We start from the raw sequence: 21490 nt of genomic DNA, 5'->3' as shown, positions 1-21490 counted from the left end.
GCACTGGTCCATAATGGGACCTGACTTGGAGAGCACTGGCTCAGTCCATACTGGGAAGTGCAGGGACCGTACTGGGATCATGCTTAAAGAGCTGCGGCTCAGGCTGGAATCGGACTGGGAACGCTGGGGTGTGAACTGGGAGCACTGGTCTGTACTGGTGCGCTCAGGGCCCAGGGCTGTCCCCGTCCCCTCCTCGCACCAGCAGCACCGGCCCCAGCCCCTCTGTCAGCACCTCCAGGAACTCGAGGTCTGCCCCATGTCAAGGACCTGCCCCACAGCTCCATGGGTGCTCCAGTGACCCCTCTGCCCCACAGCTGCCCCAGTGACCCCTCTGCCCCATGGCTGCCCCACAGCTACCCCACAGACCCCTCTGCCCCACGGCTGCCCCAGTGACCCCTCTACCCCATGGCTACTCCACAGCTACGCCAGAGCCCCCTCTGCCCCATGGCTGCCCCCCACAGCTACCCCACAGCCCCCTCTGCCCCACAGCTCCCCAGTGACCCCTGTGTCCCATGGCTGCCCCCACAGCTACCCCAGAGCCCCCTCTGCCCCACAGCTCCCCCAGTGACCCCTCTGCCCCATGGCTGCCCCCCACAGCTACCCCACAGCCCCCTCTGCCCCACAGCTGCCCCAATGACCCCTCTGCCCCATGGCTGCCCCACTGACCCCTCTGCCCCCAGTTTTCCCCACTGTCCCCCCCCGTTTCTCCCCCACCCTCCCATCCCCCCACTCCTCCAGGATACAGTTATCGAGGGGCCGTGGCCCGCGGGGGGGGGGGGGGGGCAGGTCCAGCAGCACCAGGCGGGCCCCCCCCGAGTGCCGCCCCAGGACCTCGTTGAGCCGCTCGGCCGCGTGCATGCGCCGCACGTTCCCCCTGACCGGCAGGAACCAGTGCGACCAGTTGGGACCAGTGCGACCAGTTGGGACCAGGACACCCCCCCCCCCATGGCCCTGACCCTCCCTGTGCCCCCCAAACCAGTATGGGATGGTGCTGTCCCAGTATCGCACTCGGGACCCTTCCAGTACATCCCAGTATGGCCCTGAGCACCCTCCCAGTGCATCCCAGTATGGCCCTGAGTGCCCTCCCAGTATGGTTCTCAGCACTCTCCCAGTACATCCCAGGATGGATCTGAGCACTCTCCCAGTGCATCCCAGTATGGCCCTGAGCACCCTCCCAGTACACCCCAGTATGGCCCTGAGCATCCTCCCAGTGCATCCCAGTATGGCTCCGAGTGCCCTCCCAGTATGGTTCTCAGCACCCTCCCAGTACATCCCAGTATGGCCCTGAGCGCCCTCCCAGTGCATCCCAGTATGGCCCTGAGTGCCCGCCCAGTATGGTCCTCAGCACTCTCCCAGTATGGCCCTGAGCATCCTCCCAGTACGGCCCTGAGCATCCTCCCAGTACATCCCAGTATGACCCTCAGCACCCTCCCAGTACATCCCAGTATCGCCCTGAGCACCCCCCCAGTACATCCCAGTATGGCCCTGAGCACCCTTCCAGTGCATCCCACTATGGCCCTGAGCAGCCTCCCAGCGCATCTCAGTATGACCCTCAGCACCCTCCCAGTACATCCCAGTACTCCTCAGCACCCTCCCAGTACATCCCAGTATGACCCTCAACACCCTCCCAGTACATCCCAGTCCCCCCCCAGTGCCGCTCACGGGCTGGGTCCTCGCCGTGGGAGTCCTCCCTCTTCCTCCTCCTCCTCTTCCTCCCCGGCTGTGCTGGGGGCCTGTGACGGGGGGGTGGGGCATCGGTCTGACGTCACGGATGACATCACCACTGGGGGCGTGGCGGGTGAGTGACGTCACGTGTGAGAGGTCACGTGACATCACGGGTGAGGTCACCTGAGCCTGCCGCATCTGGCGCAGCATCTGGGAGCGCTGCTCCATCATCAGCGTCCGCTCGTAGGTGTAGGCGGAGACGTCGCTGTCGTGCTGCCGGGGGGGGAGCGGGGGTTCAGGGGTGACAGCGGGGCAAGGGGGGGGCACTGAGGCAGTGGGGTGATGCCACAGCATAGGGTGACACCGTGGTGTGGGGTGACAGCAAGGTATTGAAGGGGTGACACCGTGGTGTGGGGTGACAGCAGGGTATTGATGGGGTGACACCGTGGTGTGGGGTGATGCCATAGCATGGGGTGACACCATGGTGTGGGGTGACAGCAAGGTATTGATGGGGTGACACTGTGGTGTGATGGCATAGCATGGGGTGACAGTGAGGCAATGGGGTGATGCCATAGGTTTGGGTGACACCGTGGTGTGGGGTGACAGCAGGGTATTGATGGGGTGACACCGTGGTGTGGGGTGACGCCCATAGGTTTGGGTGACACCATGGTGTGGGGTGACAGCAAGGTATTGATGGGGTGACACTGTGGTGTGATGGCATAGCATGGGGTGACACTGAGGCAATGGGGTGATGCCGTAGCATGTGGTGACAGTGAGGCAATAGGGTGATGCCATAGCATGGGGTGACAGTGAGGCAATGGGGTGATGCCATAGGTTTGGGTGACACCATGGTGTGGGGTGACAGCAAGGTATTGATGGGGTGACACTGTGGTGTGATGGCATAGCATGGGGTGACACTGAGGCAATGGGGTGATGCCATAGCATGTGGTGACAGTGAGGCAATAGGGTGATGCCATAGCATGGGGTGACAGTGAGGCAATAGGGTGATGCCATAGCATGGGGTGACACCGTGGTGTGGGGTGATGCCATAGCATGGGGTGACACTGTGGTGTGGGGTTATGCTGTAGCATTGGGTGACATTGTGGTGTGGGGTGGCAACAAGGTATTGATGGGGTGACACCATGGTGTGGGGTGATGCCATAGCATTGGGTGACACCGTGATGTGGGGTGATGCCATAGCATGGGGTGACAGTGAGGCAATGGGGTGATGCCATAGCATGGGCTGACACTGAGGCAATGGGGTGATACCATAGCATGGGGTGACAGTGAGGCAATGGGGTGATGCCGTAGCATTGGGGTGACACCAAAGTGGTGCTGCAGTGAAACTGAGGTGTTTTGGGGGTATCAGGTGTTGTTGGGGTAACAATGAGGTGGTGTTGGGGTGACAGTGAAGTATTGATGGGATGACACTGAGCTGTTAATGGGGTGACACCGCAATGTTGATGAGGTGATGCTGTGGCGTTGATGGGGGGACACCATGCTGGTGTTGGGGTGATGCTGTGGTGTTGATGGGGTGACACTGTGGTGGTGTTGGGGTGACACTCTGGTGTTGATGGGGTGATGCTGTGGTGGTATTGCGGTGATGCTGTGGTGTTGATGGGGTAACACCACAGTGTTAATGGGCGATGTTGTGGTGTTGATGGGGGTGACACCACAGTGTTGATGAGGTGACACTGTGGTGTTGATGAGGTGACACTGTGGTGTTGATGGGGGTGATACCATGGTGGTGGTGTGGTGATGCTGTGGTGTTGATGGGGTGACACCACAGTGTTAATGGGTGATGCTGTGGTGTTGATGGAGTGATGCCGTGGTGTCGATGGTGTGATGCTGTGGTTTTGATGGGGGTGATACCATGGTGTTGATGGGGTGACACCACAGTGTTAATGGGGTGATGCTGTGGTGTTGATGGGGTGACACCACAGTGTTAATGGGGTGACGCTGTGGTGTTGATGGGGGTGATACCATGGTGTTGATGGGGTGACACCACAGTGTTAATGGGTGACGCTGTGCTGTTGATGGGGTGATACCATGGTGTCGATGGGGTGACGCTGTGGTGTCAATGGGTGCCGCTGTGCCGTTGCCAGGCTCTCACCAGCTCCACAACGTGGGTCTGTGCAGGCAGCCCCCGGCGCCGGGCCACGGCCTCCAGCAGCCGCCGCAGCCTCACGCTGTTGTCCTCCAGCAGCGCCACCGTGAACAGCCGCACGCAACACCCGCGCCAGGCCTGCGCAGCCCCGGCGTTCACTGGGGTCACCCCACAGCGACCGCCCCATAGAACCTGCCCTACAGCACTCATTGCTTGCAGAATCATCTACCTGACCCTCAGCACCCCATAGCCCTCCCCAGCACCCTCTATGCTCCAGCACCCACCCCACAGCCCCCCCAGCACCCCATAACCCCCCATCACACACTGCAGCACCCCATAGCCCTCCCCAGCACCCTCTATGATCCAACACCCACCCCATAGCTCTGCCCAGCACCAACCCCACAGCCCCCAGCACCCCATAACCCCCCTATCACACACTGCAGCACCCCATAGCCCTCCCCAGCACCCTCTACACTCCAGCACCGACCCCACAGCCCCCCCAGCACCCCATAACCCCCCATCACACACCGCAGCACCCCATAGCCCTCCCCAGCACCCTCTATGCTCCAGCACCAACCCCACAGCCCCCAGCACCCCATAACCCCCCTATCACACACTGCAGCACCCCATAGCCCTCCCCAGCACCCTCTACACTCCAGCACCGACCCCACAGCCCCCCCAGCACCCCATAACCCCCTATCACACACCGCAGCACCCCACATCCCTCCCCAGCACCCTCTATGCTCCAGCACCCACCCCATAGCTCTGCCCAGAACCAACCCCACAGCCCCCCCTGGCACCCCATAATCCCCCTATCACACACTGCAACACCCCATAGCCCTTCCCAGCACCCCATAACCCCCTATCACACACCGCAGCACCCCACATCCCTTCCCAGCACCCTCTATGCTCCAGCACCCACCCCATAGCTCTGCCCAGCACCAACCCCACAGCCACCCCCTCCAGTACCCCATAACCCCCCTATCACACACTGCAGCACTCCATAGCCCTTCCCAGCACCCTCTATGCTCCAGCACCAACCCCACAGCGCCCCCCAGCACAAACCCCATAACCCCCCTATCACAAACTGCAGCACCCCATAGCCCTTCCCAGCACCCCATAACCCCCCTATCACACACCACAGCACCCCATAGCCCTTCCCAGCACCCCATAACCCCCCTATCACACACCACAACACCCCATAGCCCTTCCCAGCACCCCATAACCCCCCTATCACACACTACAACACCCCATAGCCCTTCCCAGCACCCCATAACCCCCCTATCACACACCGCAGCACCCCATAGCCCTTCCCAGCACCCTCTGCACTCCATCACCCACCCCATAGCTCTGCCCATCACCAACCCCACAGCCCCCCCCAGTACCCCATAAACCCCCATTACACACCACAGCACCCCATAGCCCCCCCCAGCACCCCATAACCCCCCTATCACACACCACAGCACCCCATAGCCCTTCCCAGCACCCTCTGCACTCCATCACCCACCCCATAGCTCTGCCCATCACCAACCCCATAACCCCCCCCAGTACCCCATAACCCCCCTATCACACACCACAGCACCCCATAGCCCCCCCCAGCACCCCATAACCCCCCTATCACACACCACAGCACCCCATAGCCCTTCCCAGCACCCTCTGCACTCCAGCACCCACCCCATAGCTCTGCCCATCACCAACCCCATAACCCCCCCCAGTACCCCATAAACCCCCAACACACCCCACCCCACCCCATAGCCACCCCCCCAGCCCCACATACCGGGTGCTGCCGCAGCAGGAGGGGCAGCAGGGTGAGCAGTCTCCCATCTCCCACCACCCACCACACATCCAAGGTGCCCCCCGGCGCCCCGCTCCCCAGCGGCCCCTTGGTCACCAGCAACGCGCGCCCACCGGACCCCGCCACCCGCAGCAGCTCTGGAATGGGGGGGAAAAGGTGAAATTGAGGAGTTGGGGGGCACAGACCCCCCCATACCCCCCCATACCCCCCCTGTACCCCCAACCTTACCCACGAATCTCCGTGCGGCCGCGGGGTCGTGGCGCCGGCGCCAGCCATGGGGCCAGCCCATGAGCACGGCGTTGGGGCGCAGGGCCCCCAGGCCGCAGCCCTGCACCAGCGCCGCCAGCCCCGGGCCCCGGCCCGGTGACACCAGCACCTGGACGAAGCCGCGGGCACCGGCGCCGGTCAGCTCCTCCCGCAGGGCCTGCAATGGAGGGGAAGGGGTCAGCGCTACGGGGGTACACATAGGGAGAGAGAGCTATAGGGAGCTGACCCCATAGGGAGAGAGATCTATAGGGAGCTGACCCCATAGGGAGAGAGATCTATAGGGAGCTGACCCCATAGGGAACCAGATCTATAGGGAGCCAATCCCATAGGGAACCAGATCTATAGGGAGCCAATCCCATAGGGAACCAGATCTATAGGGAGCCAACCCCATAGGGAACCAGATCTATAGGGAGCCAGTCCCATAGGGAACCAGATCTATAGGAACCCAACCCCATAGGGAGACAGATCTATAGGGACCCAATCCCATAGGGACCCCCCCATCCATAGAGACCATATCCCACAGGGACCCAGCCCCATAGAACCCCCATCTATAGAGACTCAATCCCATAGGAAATCCTCATACATATACACCCAATCCCATAGGGACCCAACCCATTCAGGACCCAGCCGCATAGGACCCCCCATCCATAGAGACCCAATCCCATAGGAAACCCTATTCCATAGACACCCAATCCCATAGGGACCCCAACCATAGAGATCCAGCCGCATAGGACCCCCCATCCATAGACACCCAGCCCCATAGGGACCCCCCATCCATAGAGACCCAATCCCATAAGGAACCCCCATCCATAGAGACCCAATCCCATAGGGACCCAATTCCATAGGGACCCAGCCCCATAGGACCCCCCATCCATAGAGACCCAATCCCATAGGGACCCAATTCCATAGGGACCCAGTCCCATAGGACCCCCCATTCATAGACACCCAGCCCCATAGGGACCCAGCCCCATAGGGACCCAGCCCCACACGACCTCACCTGCTCTGCGGCGCGGGCCCGGGGCTGGTCCCGGGGCAGCTCCCCGGTGATCACGGTGCCGACGACCGTGAGCCCCTTCCCGGCCTGGAGCTGCGCCGCCAGCGCCAGCACCTGCGGCTGCGTCGCCCTCAGCTCCTCATCCAGCTTCAGCAGCACCAGGAGCTGCGGCCTGCGGGCACGGGGAGGGGGTGAGCGGCCCCCATCCATCCCCATCCCCATCCCCATCCATCCCCATCCCCATCCCCATCCATTCCCATCCCCATCCCCATCCATCCCCATCCCCATCCATCCCCATCCCCATCCCCATCCATCCCCATCCATCCCCATCCCCATCCCCATCCATCCCCGTCCATCCCCATCCCCATCCCCATCCCCATCTCCACCCCCATCCCCATCCCCATCCATCCCATCCCCATCCATCCCCCTCCCATCCCCCTCCCATCCCATTCCCATCCCATCCCCATCCCATCCCCATCCTAATCCCATCCGATTCCCATCCAAATCCCCATCCCATCCCATCCCCATCCCCATCCCATCCCCATCCCCATCCCATCCCCATCCCATCCCCATCCCATTCCCATCCCATTCCCATCCCATCCCCATCCCATCCCCATCCCATCCCCATCCCATCCCCATCCCAATCCCATCCCATCCCATCCCCATCCCATCCCCATCCCCATCCCCATCCCATCCCCATCCCATCCCCATCCCCATCCCCATCCCATCCCCATCCCATCCCCATCCCCATCCCCATCCATCCCATCCCCATCCCCATCCATCCCCATCCATCCTCATCCATCCCCATTCATCCCCATCCCATCCCCATCCATCCCCATCCATCCCCATCCCATCCCCATCCCCATCCCCATCCCCATCCCCGGTGCTGTCTCTTAGGGCTCAGCATCAGGGACTTCATGGATGATGTGGATGAGCAAGGGCAAGGCCAGGGGAGGGCATGAGGATGAGCAGGGGTTGGATCAGCTCCCATAGGAGCCAGGCTGAGGACATTGGGGCTGGAGGAGAGAAGCTGCGAGGAGAGCTCAGAGCAGGTTCCAGGCTCTGAAGGATGCTGGGGAGGGACCTGCATGAGGGACTCGATAGGACAAGGGGTGATGGGGTCAGACTGGGACAGGGGAGATTGAGACTGGATTGAAGGAAGCTCTTCCCTGTGAGGGTGCCCAGGGGAGCTGTGGCTGCCCCATCCCTGGCCAGGTTGGACACAGGGGCTTGGAGCAAGCTGCTCCAGTGCAAGGGGTCCCTGCCCATGGCAGGGGTTGGAGCTGGATGAGCTTTAAGGTCCCTTCAACCCAAACCATTCCATGATGATGATTCCATGCCCGAGGGCACCCTCAGTGAGTCTGCAGCTGACACCAGGCTGGGTGGGAGCTGGACAGGCTGCATCCATGGGGCTGTGCCAATGGGGTGAGGTTCAGGTCCTGCACTTGGGCTACAACAACCCCCTGCAAGGCTCCAGGCTTGGGGTTTGGGGAGGAGCAGCTGGAAACTGCCCATGGGAAGGGACCCGGATTGATGGAGCTGAGCATGAGCATCCTGGCCTGGCTCAGCACCAGTGCAGGGGCAGGGACTGGGGAGGCTGCACCTCAAGTCCTGGGTTCAGCTCTGGGGCCCTCACTATAAGAGGGACATTGAGGGGCTGGAGTGGGGCTAGAGAAGGGCAATGGGGCTGGTGCAGGGCCTGGAGCTCAAATGTGATGGGGAACAGCTTGGGGGGTTCAGAAGGCTCAGGGGGGACCTTGAGCTCCCTACAAGTGCCTGACAGGAGGATGGAGCCAGGAGGGGGTGGTCTCTGCTCCCAATGGATGGGATAAGAGGAACCAGCCCCAAGCAGCACCATGGGGAGGTTTAGATGGAGCTGAGGACCAACCCCTGCCCCAGAGGGTGCTCAGGCATTGGAACAGGCTGCAGGCACCGTCCCTGACGGTGCTCACACCCCATGGAGACGATGCCTCAGTGCCATGGGGCAGTGGTGGCCTCAGCAGTGCTGGGGAGCGGTTGGACTGGATGAGCTGAAAGGGCTTTTCCACCCCGGTTGCTCCTGCGACCCTATTGGATGATTCTGTGCCCCACAGCTGCCCCACACATCGCCCCATAGCGCTCACCTCCAGCTCGCCGCGGGCGGCCGCCCGTCCTCCAAGCGCAGGAGTGCAAACCGTGCTGCACTGAGCGACAGGCCCCGCAGGCCCTCACCCCATTCACTCTGTGCCCTGTTAACAGGGAGATGGGGAGGAGATGGGGGACCCCAAAACCCACATGGGACCCCCCCCTCCAAACATGTACCCCGCTTACCCCCGGTACTCCAAGTACTTGTAGGCAGTGGCACCGATGCCAAGGGCCAGCAGGCCACAGTACCAGCAGGCAACAAGCATCAGTGCCAGGCATAGCCCTGCGCCTGCCAGTGATGCTGCCCTGTGGATGGAGGGGGGGGTTTTAGGGTTTATTATTCTTCAATGATGTCCTAAAGGTGCTTCAATGATGTCCTAAAGGTGCTTCTTTTTAAAGAAACCAACTATAGGAACTCAATATGTTCCTATGCAATTTCCTATCCTATTTCCTCTACTCTGGTTTAACACTTTGGCAGTTCTTTCCAGGAGCAAAGAAAGACATTTTTAATGGAGATAACATGAAGAAAAACCCAAATTTCAGAGCTTTTAGTTGTGTCCTCACAGCTAGTGTAAAATGCTGTGTGGACATTTGCAGTTAGTGAAATATCCCATAGGAAATGTCTAGAGAACATTTAAGTGTGTGCTACCTGACAGGTATGTATGCATATTGTACACACATGGCAGGGGTGTGTGTACCTGCCTAGTCTATGTACATGTATTTATTTTCATACACATGCACATACATGTTGATATAAAATTATGCTTTTTATGAAAAATTATACTTCTGTCACCTGTTATTATCATATTTGCATTATTTAGGGTTAGCTAACGTGAGGGTCTATATATAGGGCCTGTGTCTATTACACATACTGTTGTTTAAATGGAACTATTAACACTGAAAGTGTTTGCAGCCTCTCCTTTTGGACCTGGTTGATTTTTGTTATGCAGAAATTGATGCTACTTTTGAGTTTTCCTAATGAAATTATTAATATCAATCAGATTAGATTGGCCATAAGGAAGGAGATGTGGGGGTGCAAGGTAGGGGGGGCTCACCAATGATAGAGGCGACAACGGGGGCTCCATCCTGGGGTGGGCAACAACCCTTGAAGGGCACAGGCCAGGTTCAAGCCCAGGTAAGAGGTGAGCCAAAAGCTGTTAATGAATGAGAATTGGGTGATGCGGTGTGACGTCATCATGATGTCATTGGGGGGGTGATGGGGAGGGGAAAGGGGGTGCATGAACACACACACGGACAGGACGGGTGACAGGAGGTCAAGGGAACCCAAGAGGACACCGAGTTCAGCCACGGTCACCGTTGCTGCCAATGGCCAGAGGCGCCCGTGACCCAGTGCCTGTGGGGACAGAGGTGGTGAGGGGGTGACAGCACCGGGGACAGCACTGGGGACACTGGGTACTCACGTGTGGCAATGGGAGGGCACGGGTACGGGCCAGGCCCCGCAGCAACCGGCTGCCCCCCAGCAGCGCCTGCAGCCCGGCCCCTGCTGCTGACAGCACGGCCCCAGCCAATGGTACCCATGGGGACGGCCATGAAGCCACCCCGGATACTGGTGTCCCCCGTAGGGATGCTCCGAACCTGGGGGGGGGGAATAGGGGGACGTTACAGGTAGAACCCAAGCACACCACTGAGACATCATGGACACTTAGGGAACACTGGGAATTCCCTTAGAGACCCCCCAGAACCCACTGGGACATCCCCAGGGACCCCATTGGGATGCTGGAGACCATGGGAACCCCCCCAGGAGACACCAATAGGGACAGTGGGGACCCCATGGGGACAATAGAGGTACCCCCAGGAACAACAGGGACCCCCAGCAACACCATCAGCGACCCCCCCCCCCCAAAGGCCATTGGGGACCCCCCACTCACTTGTCCCGCAGCAGCTGCCCCTCGATGGAGGCCCCCAGCAGCAGGGCCATGCTCAGGTCTGGGCTGTCAAGGAAATGGCCCCCCAAAAACCAGACCCCCCCCCAACTCCTCACCCCATACATGGGGTCTGTGCCCCATAACCCCCTCCCCCGGGCACCCCCCCCCCCCCAATCCAGATGCTGGGGTCCCCCCCATATGGGGCGGATGCAGGCCAAGGTGGTGGCCAGGGCAGCCCCCAGGCTCCCGGCTGGGATGGAGGTGGCGATGTCCCGCAGCTCCCCGCAGCGGCTGCAGCCCCACAGCACTCCTGCACCCCAAACAATGCCGTGAGCCCCCCGTTTATTCCATGGGGTGCCCCCCACGTGTCCCCTGGGAACCTGGAGGCTTGAACCTCGCCCCCCCAATACCTGGGTCCCCACAAAAAACAGGGTCCTGCATGGGATTCTGGCCCCTGCCCCAAACACCAGGGTTGTGTGTGTCGTCCCCCCCACCAAATATGTGGGTCACCCCCAAGACACCAGGGTCTCCCCCCCTCAAAGACCAAGATCCCCTTCAAATAACAGTGCCCCCCCCCAACCCCCAGAACACCAGGGTGCACCCCAAATAACTGCCCCCCCCAACCCCCTGGGTCCCCCTTGGAGTCTTGACCCCCCCCAAAACTCCTTGTTCCACACAATGTTGTGCCCCGCCCCCCAATGTCCATGGTCCCCACACTCACCCGAGGTGATGGGCAGGCTGAGCCCCAACAGCACCCCAAATGAGGAGTCATCATCATCCTCCTCTTCCTCACCCTCTGCTGCTCCCCCCCGCACCTCAATGGGACGGGGCCACAGGTTCTCTGTGGGGCAGGACACGCCTGGGTCCCTCCCACCCCTATCCCCATTCATCCTTAGGGTGTCCCCGCACCCCCCATCTGCCCCATATGGACTCACGTGCCAGCAGGTGGGTGCTGGGCCCTGGGAATGCCACCCGTGTGGCTCCTTGTGTACTGTTGTTGCCCATGCTGTGGGGCAGAGCTATGGGGCAAGGCTGAAGGCAGCCACCAGGCTGGGCAGGCAAGCAGAGCCTTAGGTGGGGGGGCAAGATGCCGGTTAGTGCGGTGCAGCACGGTGTTAGGGGGATAAAAAGGGGGTTTGGGGGGGGGGGAACACTCACGGGTGTGGGGGGCCCCCCATAATGGCAGCACGCAGGGCCCCTGCTTGCAGCCCCATCAGTGCCAGCACCAACCCAGCAGGGCCCAGTGTGGCGGCCGCAGTGGGGGCCGGGGTGGCGGCAGCCCCAAGCCCCAGCAGCGCCAGCAGCACGGCCCCGTATCCGCGCCCGTTGTTCAGGCGCCGAGTGCGGCCTCGGCCCGGTAGAACGGCGGCGCCCGGGGCCACGTAAACCTATGGGGAAGGAAAGGACGCGGCCAGCGGGGCACAGCGACCCCCGGAGGCCACGCCCACAACGGGAAGCCCCGCCCCATTTTATAAGGCCGCTCTCCTTTAAATCAGATCCCACCCCACACGCCCCCGGACCAATCCCGTTGCCCTGCCTGAGGAAACCACGCCCCTCTCCCGTAGCCACGCCCCCTCCCTTAAAGGGGCCGCGCCACGCACCAGCAGGATCTCGGCGGTGCCCAGGGCGGCGGCGGCAGCGGTGAAGGCGGCGCTGAGGAAGGCGCAGAGCCCCACGGCACCCCCGGCCTCGGGGCCCAGCGCCCCCGACAGCAGCCCCAAGGGGCAGCCCCCTGCCAGGCCCAACCGTGAGGTCAGCGGGGGGGTGGGGCTGGGAGGAGGGACTCCCCCCCCCCACTTTACCCTTTCACTTGTGGGCCCCCCCCAACTCACCGGGGTCAAGGCCATTGGTGGCAATGGCGCTCAGTGACACAGCGGTCAGCACAGCCTGGGGGGGGAGAGGGTTGTGACCTCTGACCTCCCGTTACCCTCGTGACCTTTGACCCCTTCCCATGGGTGACTTTGGGACATCCCTCATCACATTAGGACGTGACCCCTGGCCCCACACACACCCCAGACATGATCCTTGACCCCACGAGACCCCTAACATGACCCCTGACCCACACATGATCCTAGGACTTAACCCCTGACCCCACATACAGCCACTAACATGACCCCCAACCCATACATAACCCCAGGACATGACTCCTAACCCCACATTAAGTCCCGAACATGACCCCTGACCCACATACAGCCCCTAACATGACCCCCAACCCAGACATGACCCCAGGATATGAACTCAATCCCCCCAACAGCCCCAAACATGACCCCTGAACCAACATGGAGCCCCAGACATGATCCCTGACCCCAGGTGCAGCCCCTAACATGACCCCAGGACATGACTCCAGACCCCCCCCCACCCTCCAGCCCCAGATGTGACCCCTGACCCCACACACAACCTGTCATGACCCCAAACCAGCCATGACCCAGCTGTAACCCTACTCCAGGACCCCTGACCCCAGCCAGGACCCCACAGATGACCCTCTGACCCCAAACATGCCCCCTGACCCCACTCACGCAGGCACTGAGCAGGAAGCCGATGGTGCAGGCCTGCAGCACCCCTCCAGTGCCGACCACCCAGGGCAGCCGCAGCACCAGCACCAGCCCCAGCAGCGTCTGCAGCGCCGGCACCGCCACCCCCAACAGCGTCCCCAGCACCCGCCGCTGCATAAGGAGGGGACAAACACACACACATGGTCACGGTGTGGGGAGCACAGGGGAACCCCCTGACACCCCATGGCCACCCCATGGATGGTGCCTCACCGGTGTGTCACTGTCAGGGCTGAGGGCGCTGTACTGGGCGATGCGGCGCAGCATGGCAGGGACACGGGGACGGGTGGCCAGTTCCTCCTGTGTGGGAAACACGGGTGGTAATCATAGAATGGATTGGGTTGGAAAGGACCTTAAGATCATCCAGTTCCAACCCCCCTGCCATGGGCAAGGGACACCTCACACTAAACCATGGCACTCAAGGCTCTGTCCAACCTGGCCTTGAACACTGCCAGGGATGGAGCATTCACAACCTCCCCGGGCAACCCATTCCAGTGCCTCAGCACCCTTACAGTGAAGAACTTGCTCCCTATATCCAATCCAAACTCCCCTTAAGTTTTAACCCATTACCCTTTGTCCTGTCACTACAGTCCCTAATGAAGTCCCTCCCCAGCATCCCTATTAGCCCCAATTCAGGTACTGGAAGGCTGCTATGAGGTCTCCACGCAGCCTTCTCTTCTCCAGGCTGAACAGCCCCAACTTTCTCAGCCTATCTTCATACAGGAGATGCTCCAGCCCCTGATCATCCTCATGGTCTCCTCTGCACTTGTTCCAACAGTTCCATGTCCTTTTTATGTTGAGGACACCAGAACTGCACACATTCCGTGTCCTTTTTATGTTGAGGACACCAGATCTGCACACATTCCATGTCCTTTTTATGTTGAGGACACCAAAACTGCACACATTCCGTGTCCTTTTTATGGTGAGGACACCAGAACTGCACACATTCCATGTCCTTTTTATGTTGAGGACACCAGAACTGCACACATTCCATGTCCTTTTTATGTTGAGGCCACCAGATCTGCACACATTCCATGTCCTTTTTATGTTGAGTTCACCAGAACTGCACACATTCCATGTCCTTTTTATGTTGAGGACACCAGAACTGCACACATTCCATGTCCTTTTTATGGTGAGGACACCAGAACTGCACACATTCCATGTCCTTTTTATGTTGAGGACACCAGAACTGCACACATTCCATGTCCTTTTTATGGTGAGGACACCAGAACTGCACACATTCCATGTCCTTTTTATGGTGAGGACACCAGAACTGCACACATTCCATGTCCTTTTTATGGTGAGGACACCAGAACTGCACACATTCCATGTCCTTTTTATGTTGAGGACACCAGAACTGCACACATTCCATGTCCCTTTTATATTGAGGCCACCAAAACTGCACACATTCCATGTCCTTTTTATGGTGAGGCCACCAGAACTGCACACATTCCATGTCCTTTTTATGTTGAGGCCACCAGAACTGCACACATTCCATGTCATTTTTATGTTGAGGACACCAGAACTGCACACATTCCATGTACTTTTTATGGTGAGGACACCAGATCTGCACACATTCCATGTCCTTTTTATGGTGAGGACACCAGATCTGCACACATTCCATGTCCTTTTTATGGTGAGGACACCAGAACTGCACACATTCCATGTCCTTTTTATGTTGAGGACACCAGAACTGCACACAAGTCTCCAAGTGAGGTCTCACTCAAGGATCACCTCCTTGGACCTGCTGGTCATGCTCCTTTGGATGCAGCCCAGGATATGGTTGCTTTCTGGGCTGTTAGTGCACACTGAAGCCGGCTCATGTTCAGTTTCTAATCAATTAATGAGGATACCCTCATTAACAACCCGCCTTTAATTAACAGGCAGAGCTCACCTCGAAGAGCGCCAAGTGCCGGTCACACGCGAGCCCGGCCTCCGATGGGGCGCGGCGAGAGGAAGCCCCGCCCCTTTGGCGGGAGGGGGCGCGGCCAGAGAGAGGGGGCGTGGTCTGCTCGCTGGGGCTGGGGCTGGAGTCGGAGCGGGGGGGGCGGGAGCTGGACGGGGAGGGCGGCTCCGGGCTGCTCTCGGACGGGTCGGCCCCGCCCCCTCCGCGAGGCCCCGCCCCCGACATGGCCACTGCGAGGGGGGTGTGGGAAATGGGGAGAGAAGAGCCGGGATTGGGAGAGACAAGGACATTAATTCCAATAAACCGGTATTTTATGGGAAAACCGGCTCTGTTTTGGGAAAATAAAGCTATTTCTGTGGGGAAAAGTGCGATTTGGGGAAAAACAGGGATATTTTGACTCAAAAATCTGAATTTTTACACTTAAATAATGAATACCTCAAGAAGAAACAATAATTTTGGGGGGAAACACCTGCTTTAGTCCACTTTTAGGAAGAATGGCCGGTTTTGGGGAAAATAAAGCGAATTCTGAGGAGAAACAGCCAGTTTAAGGAGAAAGGTGGCCCTTTTTGTATCGAAACAAAGGATTTTTTAGGGAAAAATAACTATTTTGGGAAAGAATAGCTATTTCTGAGGGAAAAGAGACATTTTCAGGGGAAACATGGATTTTTATCGCCATTAAAACTGAAGCTTTACGGGAAATAGCCATATTTGGGGAAAATGCTGTTGTTTCTCAGGGAAAACATGGATTTACTCTTTTTCCCCCAGGAAAAAAAGGAATTTTTAGGGGAAAATTGTAATATTGGAAAAAAAAAAAACAACAGTTCTAAATAAACCCAACTATTTTAAAGGTAAAAATGGGTATTTTTCTACAGGAAAGGGGATTTTAGAGGTTTTTCTACAAGAAAGGGCATTTTAGAGGTAAAACAGCTGTATTTGGGGATCAAAGTGATTTCTGAGGGAAAATAAACAGTTTTGGGGCAAATTTGGACTTTTTTCCAGGAAAAAAAGGCAAAATAAGGGGGGAAATAGGCATTTTGGGGAGAAATCAGCTTTCCAAAATTCTGGGGTAGAAAATAGACATTTTTGTGGGGAAAAAAACAAACCAACTCAACCCCATACCCAAAACCCCACACATTTTAAGAGAAAACTTTTGGGGTAGGAGCAGTTACAGTGAAATAAAAGTTATTTTGAGAGGAAAATGGGAATTTTTGAGGGGAAAAGAGAGGTTTCGGGGCAGGACCCCCCAGTATGGGGGGGGAGAATCACATTCCAGGGAAAGCACTCTCCTTGCTATGGAAAAAAGACAATCCTGAAGGAAAAAACAGGTCATTTTGGGAGAAAAAGAGGCACTTTGAGGCAGAAAATACAGCTCTGGCCTGGAATGGGACATTATGGGAGAAATAAATGGTGTTTTGAGGAAAAAAACAAGGGGTTTTGGGAAAAAAAAGTCACTTTGAGGAAAAAACCTGAGACACTGAGGGGAAAAGGGATGCATTGAGGGAAAATGATGATCTGAGGGGAAAACCTGATGGATTTGGGGGTAAATGATGCTATAAGGGGAAAAAGGTACTGGGGTGGGGGGGATGCCTTGAGGGAAAATCAGGGCCTCTGGCCTCTGTTTTGGGCTAAAATGGGGCCATTTGCGGAAAAAACGATGCTCCCACCCCCACCTCCTGAGGAACCCACCTCCCTGGGTGTGTGTGTGGGGTTAAATCCACCATTTTGGAGCAAAACCCCCCGATTTCCGAGCTTCCCACCCCGCTCCCTTCTTACACCGCCCGCTTTTAGGGACAAAACGCCCCTTTTCTGGGCACATCCCAGCCTCCCCCCTTTTTGGGACCGATCTTTCTCGTTCCCTCCCCCACCCCCACCCTATTTTGGGTCTAAAAAACCCCATTTTGGGTCCGTTCTCCCGCCCTTTCCCCGACGTTTGAAGGCGGGAACGATCTTTACCTGAGGGGAGGGGGAGAGGGCGGGAATGGAGGGAGGGGTGTGCGCGCGCCCTCCACCACCGCCGCGTGACGTGCCGAGGCCACGCCCCACTCTCTGCCGCAGGGGCGTGGCCAATGGGAGGCGATGCCGGGGTTGTAGTCTGAGCGCTGATTGGGTGGGGGCGCTAGGGGCGGGGCTACGTGAAACAGGCGAGGTGTGGTCCTAATGCCCGCCCTCCCGCTCCCGTCCCCCCCCCCCTTCAAGACGCGGAGCCGAATGTGTCCCATGGGGTTTATTCCGCTATCGCCGGGGCCGGCCCCTCCGTTAAAGGAGAGGCCGTGCCTGCTGTGTGGGCAGGACTCCGAACCGCCGCTTCAACACCAGGCGGTGCCGGGAGAACTTGTCGTCGGGGGAGAACCGGGCCGGGTGGGCCGAGCGGGTGGGGTGCCCCCCCGGGGACACTTTCTGCGGGATGGAAGGAAGGAAGGAAGGGAAGGGGTGAGGCCGAGCCGTGCCGGGACCCCCGGAGCTTCCCCGGTCTCCCCTCCCCGGTACCTTCAGTGTGTAAACGCGCTCCCCACGCTCATCGGTGTAGCACTGCAGGAACATGGCGCCGCTGCCTTCGCCGCGCAGAGCACGATTGGAAAGAGTGGTGCTCGCGGGGCACCACGGGAAGGGCGGCGCGGGGTTTGATGGGAAATGTAGTCCAGGAAGCACACAGTGCGGAAGTGGCTCTCGCGAGCGCCAAGATGGCGGCGCCCATGCGGGACACACCTCAGTCACCATGGCTTCCATTGCCGCTTCGCCCCTCCCTTCCCCTCCACCACGTGACCGCGTTCTCATTGGTATTAGGGTGAACTGCTGCATCCCTATTGGCCTCCGCGGCGTCCTGCTCTCTGATTGGCCGCGATGGTTCACGTGACGAGCGGCGGTGAGGAGCGCGGCGGCCGCGCCGAAGGTACAAGTCGGGGGGGGGTGTGTGGTGGTCCCACGTTACCGAAACAACGGGGGCGGGGCTACCGAGGACCCGGAGAACTTCCGGGGCAACCGGAGGAGCTCCCGACACGGTTTCGTGTCTCCCGGTTGCGGTCCCGGTGTGTTTCCGGTGCTCCCGGTGCCGCCGCTGACCGCCTCCTTCCCGCAGGCCGAGGCGATGCCGCTGCCCGTGGCGCTGCAGTCCCGCCTGGCCAAGCGGGGCCTGCTCAAGCACGTGGAGCCCGGTAAGAACCGGGGAGGGGGGGGAACCCCTCCGGTACCGGGGAGGGGGCGTGGCCAGGCCGGCGAGAGGCGGAGCTGGAGTTGTCTGGGGGCGGGGTTATGACCATATAAGGCTTTTTGATGGGCGTGGCTATGTCCCGGCGGGAGCTGGGGGCTGGGCTGTGACCGTAGAAGGGTTGCAGTGGTGGGCGGGGCTAGGACCATAGAAGGGTTCCCTGGTGGGCGTGGTCATGTCCCAAGCTCCGCCCCCCTCCCGCAGAGCCGGAGGAGGAGATCATCGCCGAGGACTACGATGATGCCCACGTGGATTACGAGGCCTCGCGGCTGGAGGGGCTGCCCCCCCCTTGGTACAAGGTCATTGACCCGACCTGGTGAGACCCCCCCCCGGAGCCCCCCACCCTCCCGTGGGGCTACAGGGGCCATAGGGACCCTTGCCAGGGGCTATAGGGGCCATAGGGACCCTTGTCAGGGGCTATAGGGACCACAGGGACCCTTGTCAGGGGCTATAGGGACCATTGCCAGGGGCTGTAGGGGCCATAAGCACCCTTGCCAGGCGTTAGAGGAGCCACAGGGACCCTCTCCAGGGGCTGTAGAGCCCTTCCCAGGGGCTATAGGAGCCATAAGGATACTCTCCAGGGGCTATAGAGCACATAGGGACCCTCTCCAGGGGCTATAGGGGCCATAAGGACTCTCTCCAGGGGCTGTAGAGCCCTTCCCAGGGGCTATAGGGAGCCTCTCCAATAGCTATAGGGGCCATAGGGACTCTCTCCAGTGCTTATAGGAGCCATAGGGACCCTCTCCAGGGGTTATAGGGGCTATAAGGACCTTCTCCAGGGGCTATAGGGGCCATAGGTACCATCTCCAGAGGCTTTAGGGGCTATAAGGCTCCTCTCCAGTGGTTATAGGGACTCTAAGTACCTTTTCCAGGGCCTATAGGGACCTTTTCCAAGGGCCATAGGGACCCTCTTTAGGGATTATATAGGCCATAGGGACCCTGTCTGGGGGTTATAGGGTCTATAAGGACCTTCTCCAGGGGCTATAGGGACCCCCTCCAGGGGCTATAGGGCGCTATAGGTTCCTGTCACCCACAGTGGGCTGCCCTACTACTGGAACGTGGAGACCGACCTCGTGTCCTGGTTGTCCCCAAACGACCCCAACTCCGTCATCACCAAAGCTGCCAAGAGGCTCAAAGGGGCCCAGGGTGAGTCAATGGACGGGGGGACCCATGGACCCCCCAAAACCTCTGGGTTAGGGGGAGCAGGGAAGGTTTTGGGGGTGCCCCCCCCCTTTTCAATCCTGGTCCCCCCCATTTTGGCTCCAGTAGAGGCTGAGGAACCCCCCGAAAGGGGCTATGAGAAGGAGGAGCCCCCCCGGGAGCGGCGCTTCCATCGGCGTGAGGAGCTGGCACCGTACCCCAAGAGCAAGAAAGGTGCGTTTGGGGGTACCCCCCCTATGTGGGGGGGGTCCCCATCATTTTAAGGGCATCGGGTTCCCCTTCACTTAGGGGTTCCCCTCATTTTGGGGCAGTCGCCATTCATTTTGGGAGCTCCCTATTAATTTGGGGGGGTTCTTTGACTATGGGGAGGCCCCCTCATTTAAGGGGGGCGTCCCCATTGCTTTGAGGTTTCCCCTTCACTTCGGGCTCCCCCTTGGCTTGGGGGGGGTCCCCAACACTTTGTGGGCTCTTCCCTTCATTTGGGGGCTGCTGCCCCCCAACTTCACCCCACTCTGACCCCTATTCCCTCTCCCCCCCCCAAAAGGCAGCCGCAAGGATGAAGAACTGGACCCCATGGACCCCAGTGCCTACTCGGATGCCCCCAGGTACGTCCTGGAGCCATGGAATGGGGTTGGGAAGGGCCTGGAAGCTCCTCTAGGTCCAATCCACAGGGATAGCTCCCACTGGAGTGGATTGCTCCAAGCAGCACTGCCAGGGATGGGGCATCCCAGACCTTCTCCATTGAACCCATCCCAGTGTCCACATGGGGTTGAAATCCCTTAGATCCAACCAAAGCATCCCTTGTTCCATGTCCCATCCCAGTCCCTGATGGAGAATCCCCCTCCAGCATCCTTGTACCCCCCTTCTGACCCTGGAAGCCTTCTCCATCCTTCCCTCTGGATCCCATTCCCACCCTTTGGATCCCATCCCAACCGCACTCAGTTCCTTTAGGGCTGGGTTGATGTCATTGGGGGGGGCTCTTTGTGATCCATTCCCCCCCCTCCCTTCTCTTTGCCCCCCCCCCAGGGGGACGTGGTCCACGGGGCTCCCCAAGAGGAACGAAGCCAAGACCGGGGCGGACACCACGGCCGCGGGGCCCCTGTTCCAGCAGCGCCCGTACCCGAGCCCCGGTGCTGTGCTCCGGGCCAATGCTGAGGCCTCGCGGAGCAAGGACTGACCCCAACCCCCAAAACAGCCTCTGGGACCCCCAAAAACCCCTTTGGGACCCCAAAAAACCCCTTTGGGACCCCAAAAAACACCTCTGGGACCCCCAAAAGCCACTTTTGGGTCCCCAAAACCACCATTGGGACCCCAAAAACCACATTTGGGACCCCAAAAAACACCTCTGGGACCCCCAAAAGCCACCTTTGGGTCCCCAAAAACCCCTTTGGGACCCCAAAAAACACCTTTGGGACCCCAAAACAACCTCTGGGAACCCCAAACCCACATCTGGGACCCCAAAAGCCACCTTTGGGAACCCCCAAAACACGGCTGGAACCCCAAAACCATCTTTGGGACCCCCCAAAACACCTCTGGGACCCGGAAAACATCTCTGGGGCCCCAAAAACCACATTTGGCACCCAAAAAGCCACCTCTGGGAACCCCAAAACAACCTCTGGGACCCCAAAACCACTTCTGGGATCCCCCCAAACCCCCCCCAGACCCCCTCAAATCACTGCCCTCAGTGGAATAAAGGTGCTGAAGACCCAAGGGGTGCGGAATAGGAACGGGATATGGGGGGGGGGTATTGGTGCACAAGGGTCCTGCTTGGGCATGGGGGGGGGCTTTGTGGGTCCATGTGGGGGGGCACAGGGGGGGGTCCCAATGCCTC

The 21490-nt window shown here is 59.4% G+C and overlaps 3 protein-coding genes across 7 annotated transcripts; 1 reads left to right on the top strand and 2 right to left on the bottom strand.

Annotated features, from left to right (window-relative positions):
• Positions 1-46: 46 nt before the first annotated feature.
• LOC133220973 (solute carrier family 12 member 6-like) lies at positions 47-17269 on the bottom strand. Its single transcript, XM_061369475.1, has 24 exons — positions 17247-17269; positions 15282-15523; positions 13601-13687; positions 13355-13501; positions 12671-12725; positions 12440-12570; positions 11997-12226; positions 11774-11907; positions 11560-11679; positions 11050-11148; positions 10842-10899; positions 10374-10548; positions 10203-10306; positions 10008-10106; positions 9139-9258; positions 8952-9056; positions 6832-7000; positions 5796-5991; positions 5550-5704; positions 3779-3910; positions 1849-1938; positions 1663-1733; positions 744-874; positions 47-249 (listed from the first exon to the last, which is right to left on the bottom strand). Exons 2-24 carry the CDS (start codon positions 15516-15518, stop codon positions 164-166), a joined length of 2931 nt encoding a protein of 976 aa, XP_061225459.1. The 5' UTR covers positions 15519-15523; positions 17247-17269; the 3' UTR covers positions 47-163.
• A 233-nt stretch (positions 17270-17502) lies between these two features.
• On the bottom strand, positions 17503-17875 carry LOC133220967 (H/ACA ribonucleoprotein complex subunit 3-like). Its single transcript, XM_061369466.1, has 2 exons — positions 17781-17875; positions 17503-17690 (listed from the first exon to the last, which is right to left on the bottom strand). The coding sequence occupies exons 1-2, from the start codon at positions 17832-17834 to the stop codon at positions 17550-17552; spliced, it is 195 nt and encodes a 64-aa protein (XP_061225450.1). The 5' UTR covers positions 17835-17875; the 3' UTR covers positions 17503-17549.
• Positions 17876-18060: 185 nt separating this feature from the next.
• Positions 18061-20860, top strand: LOC133220966 (polyglutamine-binding protein 1-like). 5 transcript variants are annotated; one of them, XM_061369462.1, is made up of 6 exons: positions 18061-18183; positions 18370-18445; positions 18703-18814; positions 19535-19872; positions 20204-20264; positions 20686-20860. In XM_061369462.1, the coding sequence occupies exons 2-6, from the start codon at positions 18379-18381 to the stop codon at positions 20834-20836; spliced, it is 729 nt and encodes a 242-aa protein (XP_061225446.1). In that variant the 5' UTR covers positions 18061-18183; positions 18370-18378; the 3' UTR covers positions 20837-20860. The 5 variants fall into 5 exon arrangements, with proteins under 5 accessions (XP_061225446.1, XP_061225447.1, XP_061225449.1 ...); XM_061369463.1 differs by having other exon boundaries at positions 18138-18156; XM_061369465.1 differs by lacking the exon at positions 18061-18183 and having other exon boundaries at positions 18288-18445; positions 19535-19644; positions 19768-19872; positions 20686-20858.
• The last annotated feature ends 630 nt before the right edge of the window (positions 20861-21490 follow it).

The sequence above is a fragment of the Neopsephotus bourkii genome, unplaced genomic scaffold (assembly GCF_033783945.1).
Source record: "Neopsephotus bourkii isolate Nb327-2 ecotype Australia unplaced genomic scaffold, CSIRO-AGI_Nbou_v1 NB_1499, whole genome shotgun sequence".
In the NCBI taxonomy this organism is placed as follows: Eukaryota; Metazoa; Chordata; class Aves; order Psittaciformes; family Psittacidae; genus Neopsephotus; species Neopsephotus bourkii.
The sequence above is the reverse complement of the archived record's forward strand: the minus strand, read 5'-3'. Positions and strand labels throughout refer to the sequence as shown.